The sequence below is a fragment of the Astyanax mexicanus genome, chromosome 16 (assembly GCF_023375975.1).
Source record: "Astyanax mexicanus isolate ESR-SI-001 chromosome 16, AstMex3_surface, whole genome shotgun sequence".
Taxonomy (NCBI): domain Eukaryota; kingdom Metazoa; phylum Chordata; class Actinopteri; order Characiformes; family Acestrorhamphidae; genus Astyanax; species Astyanax mexicanus.
In genome coordinates this window covers 31337164-31346640 of record NC_064423.1, presented here as the reverse complement: position 1 = coordinate 31346640, position 9477 = coordinate 31337164, and the positions used below count along the sequence as shown (strand labels likewise).

At 34.8% G+C, this 9477-nt stretch overlaps 1 protein-coding gene across 5 annotated transcripts; it reads left to right on the top strand.

Annotated features, from left to right (window-relative positions):
- The first annotated feature begins 2618 nt into the window (after positions 1 to 2618).
- vipb (vasoactive intestinal peptide b) lies at positions 2619 to 8824 on the top strand. Of its 5 annotated transcripts, none has more exons than XM_022669956.2 (7): positions 2619 to 2757; positions 3692 to 3814; positions 5281 to 5385; positions 5500 to 5604; positions 6554 to 6685; positions 7931 to 8057; positions 8534 to 8824. In XM_022669956.2, the coding sequence occupies exons 1-6, from the start codon at positions 2639 to 2641 to the stop codon at positions 8040 to 8042; spliced, it is 696 nt and encodes a 231-aa protein (XP_022525677.1). In that variant the 5' UTR covers positions 2619 to 2638; the 3' UTR covers positions 8043 to 8057; positions 8534 to 8824. The 5 variants fall into 5 exon arrangements, with proteins under 5 accessions (XP_022525677.1, XP_022525675.1, XP_022525676.1 ...); XM_022669954.2 differs by having other exon boundaries at positions 6551 to 6685; XM_022669955.2 differs by having other exon boundaries at positions 5278 to 5385.
- The last annotated feature ends 653 nt before the right edge of the window (positions 8825 to 9477 follow it).

Below are 9477 nucleotides of genomic sequence, written 5' to 3'. Positions count from 1 at the left end.
GAGATGGAGTTGCGCATGAGCTGATGCCTGTAATGACCATGACACAACTCCCACCCCGTCATATGTTTCTGGATCTAATGAAGGTAATGATGAGTGATGGTGATGAATGTCCCGTGATCAAAGATGATTAACAATAAATGGAAAATAACTGAAGATGAAACCATGTTGCTAAAAAGTCAAATGAGGATGGGAGCAAAAATGGGGTCAAATGATTGCTTTAAATAAGGCCAATGCATTCAATACACACACATACACATGCACACATACATACACACACACACACACATGCACACATGTTCTAAGACTGCTGGGTTGTTTTGTCTACTACCTAAAGGCTGGGTTTAACCTGTTTGGTCAGTTTGCTGTGTACAGGGAAGTTTTGGGGACATACAACCAGCCCAGTGGGTCTAGCTAATGGTTAGTTGGGACCATTGGCCAGGTTGTTGCTTTGGCACTGTTGGACCATTATGTTGGACTATTTTCACAATGTGAGCCAGTTATTTTTGGTTTTGAGTTGCCCAGCTGCCAACAGGATGTTGTTGGCTGGAAATAACTGGCTGGTACACATTTTCGACCCAGCAGTGACACTTGGATATAAAAACTCTGTTCCACTCATTCCACTACCCAAACAATTGATCAATCGCTCTGTGGTGGTCCTGCGGTGTGCTGACCACTACAGTCTGTAATTATAGACCTATAAAGTGCTCCGATAGGATCAGAGGAGCTAATCAAATAGACAATGACTTTAGAAACAAGCAGTCATACGTTTCTCACTGGACTGTGTATAAGGGTAACTCATGACCCAGCCTGATGGGCTATTAATATAAACAGCAATACTTGGTAAGTTTAACTCCTCATTGGTCATGTTCCTTATTACCCAGTTCTGGCTTGTGGAAATGACTGAAACTGTCTGGGTTTCAACCCAACATTTTATATAGTGCATGTTTGTGCCCACAAACAATCCTAAACATCTGTACATAAAACGTTAAATCTTTCCAGATGATTTTTCCTAGCCTGTTGTGGAACTCTGAATAAACCAGGTCAACTAAAACAACTAGAAAATTATTAGTTCATCCTAAAATATAAATAAATACTTATATTAGTTGTATTTAAATAAAAAATGTACTTTAAAATCAGTTAAACACAACATCCATTTACTTTAAATCAATTTCTGAACTGTTAGAAGTACTTTTTTGCTCTTAATGAGGTTTTATTAGACTTTTACATTATTAATATCAGAGGGAAATTATTTCACTACAGTGGAAGTAAAAATACACAAATAAAGAACGTCAACTTGAAATGTCTCATTACCGTAACATCTTATGCATCTTAAACACATGTCTAAACATAATAACATATAATTATACAAACTGAACAGATTGAATGTATCCACACAACATGTGTAACCTCCTCTACCTAACAGCTAGCTTACTATGGTCATTTATAATCCAATCAGCAACATTTAACCTGAAAACTTGAAACACCTAACTTTCCCATCAAAAATACACTAATTATCCACTACACCACACACTCTTCATGGGGTCATCAGCTTGGCACCTCCCTTCATCAGTCTTAACGTCCACAACACCTCCAGAATGCTAAAAACATTAGCTATTTCATGTAGCAGCATTAAACTGAGTGTATTCACGTCCACACAGTCCCATGAGAGGACATGCCATGTTATGTAAGGCAAATGAAACCATACATGGTATGATACAACTTGCTACAAAAGAAAAAAAAAATCATCAGTCCAACCAAATACAGCTAAACTAAGAAAAACAATTAAGAAACCACTTTAGTTTCTGAATCAGTTTCTCAAGAGTTCAGAAATCAATATTTGGTGGAATAACCCTGGTTTTTAATCACAGTTTTCATGCATCTTGGCATGTTCTCCTCCACCAGTCTTACACACTGCTTTTGGATAACTTTATGCCACCACTGGTGCAAAACTTCAAGCAGTTCAGCTTGGTTTGATGGCTTGTGATCATCCATCTTCCTCTTCATTACATTCCAGAGGTTTTCAATTTGGTAAAATCATAGAAACTCAGCTGTTTATACGATATTTCACATTTGTGTGGCTCATTTAAGTGTAAATATTAGTAGACAATGTACCTCCTGAGATTTCATTTAAACAATAGACTTGTGGATATAATTTTTAGTTTTACAAAGAAAGTACTCATAAATATGAACACATTTGAGGTTTGGTTTAGCAATGGAAATATTTTGTTATTATAGAGAAAATTATCTAAATCAGTTTTTCTACCATATTACAGAACCTCATCAAGCAGGTGGTCTCAAAGTTTTTTTTTGTTTGTTTTGTTTTGGGTTGAGAGTGTTCCAGACAAAACTCTTGATGTGTTAAATGACCCATGCACGACCTCTCATTTGAATGGTATAAACATTTTACCGTGGAACACTGAATAAACCAAGCCTGAATTCGCTTCTGCAGAAACTGTGACTAAACTGCCTGCTCTGAGATTACACGCGCAAGTGAGTCACGTTCTGCATGATCCTTCAGCTGAAATACAATTTATTCACGTGGTTCAGATGACCAGACCACCTCGCATTAAAGCGCCTCAAATCTACTGAGACCCGTCGTGACGCACGAGGATGCGAGCACGAGCGGCGCGCGGTATAAATGAAGAGTCGGAGGACGGGCTGGAGAAGAAGGACATTGCGTAACAGCAGAACCGCACTTTCAGCTGGACAGGAGGGTTTCAGCACCTCGGACAGCACCGCCACCACCATCAGAACCAGGTACCACCACCACGATCACACTTTATTTCACTACAGTCTGCTGAATATAAGTTCTTATATTTTTTTTTAGAGCCAGGTACTCGATAATGGAGAACAACAATTTAAGCCTCAAAAAACGATTGAATTTGTGTGAGTTTCTCTTTCAAATGTATTATTATCCAGAGGAACCATTCAATGATTCAATGATCAAATAATGCATTTTCATGCATATTGGCATTTTCTCCTCTAATAGTCTTACACTCTGCTTTTTGATAAATGTATGAAACTCCTGGCACAAAAAATAAGCAGTTCAGCTTGGTTTGATGGCAAACCATTCAATGATTGAATGTGATTCGTCATTTACATCGTGGACCAATACAAGTTTTATATTTTACATTTCTATATCTTCTATTTCTTCATTCTTACATATTTTATTTTAAGGTGACTGAATGGTAATAGTAATAGTTATAATTAAGTTAAGAGCTTAAATATATAAAATATTCTGCCGTCGCACCAAAGTTTTTTTCGGTACTACATAAATCCATTTCAAACCCAAAGATCTCAAGGATTCATGATGTGGAGGTTCTTTAAAATATACTACAATGTCTCTTCAACAGACAAACACAAGGGTTTTTTAAAGGAACCAAAATGGAACAACAATGCTAGTGGTTTTTCAGTGAAGGTAATAGTTTTATAGCACCAGGAAAACAATACTGAATGCTTAATTGTTATTCTGCCATATAGAAATAAGTTGGTTCTACTCTTCAAGATCTACAAGATCGCTTGTTGAAAGAAACACGTGCTGATTCTCTAAAACTTCTACAGTAATGAAACCGTGCTAGACCCTTAAATATGTTCTTTAATTTTTCTTCATCTTCAATAACAAAAAAGCAATGGTTATAAAGAGTCAATGCAACTCAAAACTCTCTCACGTTCTTCTATCTGTGTAATCCAGTCTAGAAGTGAAGAAAGCCATGGCATGGTTGAGCAGTGGTCAGCTGGTGCTGGTGTTTCTCTGCTGCGTGCTTTGCTGTAGGTCTACAGCGCTTCCAGCCATCTCCACATACTCAGCTATGAGGTAAAAGCTCCAGCGTATCTCCAGCGCGCAAGCTACGCTACTACTCATCAATATGTGCATTTAATGTGTTCACGTGCGTTTCGTGAACATTTTGTTTTCTTTGTTTTTGGTGCATTAAAAAACAACCTGAGCTCACTGTCGGTATTTGTAAAAAAAATTAAAAATGTGTAAATGGCAATTAATAATAAAAAAATCAGAATAACTGACAATTCACTATTTAAAATTAGCACTAATAGCCTACCTTAGCTGAAACAGTGATTAAGGCTAGTGGGTACGTGAAGCATCTCTAAAATAGACATAATTAGGAGAATTGTCATGAAAGTACACAGCACAAACACCAGTGTTATATAAAATTGTTAATTTTAACTCTTTTGAAGTGTTTATATAATTCTCACTGGGCTAGAGTTAATTCAGCACAGTCAACAGTGTTAGAAGTGTAACTCAATTTCAATGTTGATCTATTAACTCTCATAGCGTTAAAGGATAAAACTTCGATCAGAGTTTTTACACTCCCTCAGTATTGGTTGTATTTTCTCTAGAGTTAAATTAAAACTGAATTAAGAACAAATTATATAAATAAAGTGGATTACCACAATACTGCTAGTTTGTTAACTTAAAAAGCCAGCTGAACGTAATTATAATTTAATATACTTTAAAATGGCTCGTGACAGAAATGCTAAGCTATCTGAAGCTAGTTAGACAGATAACTGCTAATATTTCAACAAAAAGGGTCTTATACAATTTATGTGTAGTTCCTGTGTAGTTACTGTACACTTGCTAAAATATAAATTAACAACAGAATATTCTATGAAATTAGTATCTAAATTGATTTTATTACCTTAGTGGCCTTTAGACGCTCAATAAAATGACCCGCTTCTTCTGTCAGGTGCCAGGTTATTTACATACAATACTAACCACCCACTTCAGTCAGATTTTAACACTACCAGTGCAGAGAACATGTAGCTCTGAAACCAACTTTCACTGAAGTAGGTAACTCAAATTCAACTGAAATTCAACACTAGTGTTTTTGCTGTGTAATTTTGGAGCATTTATTTTATAATTTGGAGTTTACATTTCAATAATCAATTGTGTTTAATATCAACATCAGGATACAGATATTCAACAGCTATATTACGTTTTTTGCCCACTTCGTTTACATGCTTGTACATGTTCCTGTAGATAAGTTGTAGGTGTTATTTTGGGCTTTTAGTTTGACAGTGGGTGGTAAAGGATCTAAAATGTTTGAGAAGCACTGATTTAGGATATCCAGATGTCCCACCTGCACTTTAAGGAGCATGTTCTAATATGGTGCATTTTTGTATTTTGTATTTTTCCCTTAAAATAAACACTACTCGTCACTGATTCTGCTCCATGTGTGTATATAGTCTTGCTTCAGATCTTCTCCTGTACCGTAGTTTCTTCTGTATTATAAATGCTGACTACATGATTCTCCTCTCCATCAGCAGATCTGGATCTCTGAACGGTGATGGGGAAGGATCGTGGCCGGTTGATCCGTCCCAGGATGTTGAGGTGTATAAACTTCTGTATGAAATCGCCAACACGGTTGAAAGGTATCCAATCAGTTCTGTTTATAATCCGGTATCTGTAGATTGTCTGTCGGCGCTTTTGTGCAGAAATCTTTATCTCTAATCAATTAATTAATCGGAATCTCTCATGGCCTGCAGACCATCAAGACACGCGGACGGACTTTTCACGAGCGGATACAGTAAACTGCTGGGACAGCTTTCAGCCAAAGAATACCTCGAGTCTTTACTGTCCAAGCGCGTGAGGTAGATATTTCTATTAGTAATATATATATATATATATATATATATATATATATATATATATATATATATATATATATATATATATATATATATATATATATATATATATATATATATAGTATTGATTGCAAGTGTGTTCAAAGCTAGTCTTTTGATTGATAGTCAATAGAGAGACTTTTTGCGTTGTTTTTTTTTTGTTGTTTTTTTGCGTTTTGGGGAAAAAAAGAAAACTTTTTAAATGATTTAAATCTGTAAACCTAAAAGTGTTTGTCTTCTCCTGCAAAGGTACAGATTGTGATTCTATAGTATTGAAATGTAAACAGTCTAAAGTCTCACACTAACATCATTAGATTTAATGTCAGGGTTCATACACTTTTTAACCAATACATTTCCATGAGTTTTTAATGACTTTTCCATGCCTTCAAGGCAAATTTTCATGACAATACGATTTTTAAAAAATAACTGCAGACATGGACAATAAAACCAAAAATTAACTAAAACTATAATCTAAACTCATTATAGTTGGCCTAAAATTAATCTGACACACAATCTTTAATAATAAAATTTGTGTGAGATCCTGAGATCTCCACTGTGTAAGGCTAAATTACTGAATTAACTGAGCTGACATATTTGTTAGCTCCAAATAGATTTTCTCCATCGATAAACTGAAACACAAAGATTTGTAGAGCAAATTTCTATGACTTTTTCAAAACTTTCTAGGTATTTTTTTTTAATAAAATATGAATCCAATACTTACCACTGCAGTCAACATATTTCTATTGTCTTTCTACCTGCCAAATACCTTTTGCTTATTACAGTAGTCAATATTCAGAGAAATGTCAATAATCTATATAAATTCATATTTACAGCCCTTATTTTTAGCTTTGAAACAGTTAGTATATGTCAGGTTAATGATGTTGGTTATAACCTGGTGATTTCTGTTTAGCAGTGATGAACTGGATGCAGAACAGATGCGGATGAAGCGCCACTCGGATGCAGTTTTCACAGATAACTATAGCCGCTACCGCAAACAGATGGCAGCCAAGAAATACCTCAACTCAGTTTTAGCAGGGAAGAGGAGGTAAGAGTTTTTCAGTCACTACTCCAAATGAACTGCATGAGCTGGTGGGAATCACTTCTAACACTTGCACGCTAATGCAATCCAAAGTTTATTCATTAGTGATGGTTTGGTTTGAACATATAATATTACACCTATGATACATATATTTAATTTACCCCAAAATGTAGCCAAATTACTCAGACCTACATAGTTCTGAGGATTATACTAAAGTGACTAGGCTAATGTAAACACATATGTTTGAAGAACCTTCATATTTAGTAATGGTTTTATACCAATTTAAAGCTTTTCCTAGAAAGTCCACATTATATAAAGGTTCTAGGATGAACCCACGTATTAGGAAATGGTTCTTTACCATTCTTAGAACCTTTATACAATGTGAAGGTTCAAGAAATAATTGTTTAAAGAATTTTAACGAGTAACATATTTACATTATATGACCCTACATATACTGTAAAGTTTCTGAGGCAACACATGAGCTCTATACCCATTTAAGAGTCCAATCGGGACCAAACTAATGCTGTGAAAGGTATAGAATGATCTCCTAAAGTAGTACTGAACACTATATATTGAACACCATATAATTCAATGGGTATACAGCAAGTTAAGCAACCTAAGCATCTCTTTGAACCTCAGCATTCTAGGAACAGCTCATCATCTGATATAAAACCTTTACATTATATAAGAGCTCTCTAGCTTCTCTAGCCGATGAAAATCTTTTTAGCAAATGAACTACAAGGAACCCTTAAACTACCAATTTTTTTTTTACAATTTAAGGTTGATCTAAACCTCCACAAAATTCCGAAAAGCATATAGCATTCTCGTATGATCATCATTATGATAAATGATGAAATTATGAAAGGTTTTTAAACATTAAAACATAATTTTACACAAGCTGTTTTCTACAGAGCCACCCACTAAAAGTAATTTTCTATGGCATAAATGTTCAGTCCAATAAGCTGGGGCATACCTAATTACTGTTACTTGGTTGATTTGGCCATGGTCTTTAAAAAGCTTCTTAAATTCCATTGTGGCATCTTTAATTTTAAGCATGTAAAGAAGTGAGGCCTGTTTACAAGAAAGTATACAAGATTCAAACCTTACACACAAAATAAAAAAAAATCACTGATTGTCTACATTTGGGGTAAATGAGGACAGTTCTGGAACAGGAAAACTAATTATTTTGCTAAACTATCACTTCCAAGGCTTTCTGCTTCTTAACACCCTCCTTCTGGGCTCCTTCCACAGCCCAGAAGATGCTCTAACCCTGCCTAACCAGTCCAAAAGCACTGAAAGCTCCTTACAGCAGAGCTATGAGGACCCCGTTGACCAGCTCCTTCAGCAACTCCCGCTAGTATGACGGCTCCTCTCCAGAGTTAGTCATTTAACCTTTTATTAACCTTTTTATTTTTTACCTTTCTATTTCTGCGAGCATGCTGTTCTGATGAATCTGTGTAATGGGTGATGAGCGGTGAAATTCTGATCTGCTACAGGCACTTGTTGCTTTCCTCGTCCCTCGCACTGTTAAAAAAAATCATTCAAAAATGTTCAAATGATTACTACAAAAAAACTAAACATGCAAAATGACAGTCAAACGCACATAAAAAAAATCTGGTGTAAGGGTTCCAGAAAATGTCTGTATATCAGAGTTTTGTATACTATTAAAAATAATTCCAGTTATATCAGAGTTTTGTTTTTTCTTTTTCAATAAAAATTGGAAAACGCAAATCCAGAGCATGAATGAGTTGTTGATGATCTATATGTGTAAATACATTTAATTGATATTTATGGTTTGTGTATTGCTTCTTCAATCATCACAATTGTTAATCTCTCCTGCTGTTTTCCTTCCAGAACCCCAAGGTGACAAAGGCTGTGCCATTTCAAGCTGTCAACACCATCTTCATCCTCACCTGAGACTATTTATTATTATTTATTTATTCTGACATTATCGCAACTGACTGCCATAACCCATAACAAACGAGTATTCAAATGTATATTAATATGCAGTACGGAAATACGTCACTGTTTGAGTTGTGTAACAAAGCCGAACATTATTTATTGAAAAGCTATTTTTGAAGTTGCTTCTCATTGCTGCAATCAACACATATCAACATATAAAACAATAAAAAATATCAAAATTTATATTAAAAAACAGTTTGTTCAGTTTGTTCAGATCATTACCAGAGTAATTCAAGAATGCTCTAGATTTAAAAAATTAAAGGTTGCTAAATGACACTTAGTTAAAAAAAACTTGGGTAAAGCATTTACAGAAGCCATCTGAAGATTCTTCAGGAGAACAAAAGTGACTCTTCATCCAAATGTGGAAGAAAAACCCCTAAAGTGGGAGCATTCTACTACTGTACCCTGTGTAAATGTTCTTTAAACCTTACATTAGTTTCATCTTGTACTTATGAGCTTAGAATAATGTACTGTAATTCATATAAATTAGACTTTTGAGTTGTGTAGAGCTTTTGAAAGTCCTTCTTATATTTACAGATTTTTTTCTTTAAAGAATCAGCCATTTATTTAAAGAGCTAAAATGATCTATTTTTGCATGTATTGTTCAGGGAAAGATGATTAATTGGTACACTATAAAACATAATAAGTTAAGTGAACTTAAATTGTTAACTTAATTGTTAAGTAAATTAAGTAAACTGAAATTACTTTATTTATGTTTACATTGAACAAACATTGGTCTTCATGTCTGGATCTTAAATCCACTTCTTTTAATTCTTGGTAGGTGTGACAATAAGCAGCTAGTTAATTAACTCAATTGTTTCCTTTAACTTCCGGCA

Excerpts from the sequence above, each read along its gene's own strand:
- vipb (XM_022669953.2), top strand. The coding sequence starts at position 2,639 with ATGAAGAGTCGGAGGACGGGCTGGAGAAGAAGGACATTGCGTAACAGC. Across the intron at positions 2,758-3,691 it reads GCCACCACCATCAGAACCAG|TCTAGAAGTGAAGAAAGCCA; the intron begins GTACCACCACCA and ends TGTGTAATCCAG. Across the intron at positions 6,686-7,930 it reads GTTTTAGCAGGGAAGAGGAG|CCCAGAAGATGCTCTAACCC; the intron begins GTAAGAGTTTTT and ends CTCCTTCCACAG.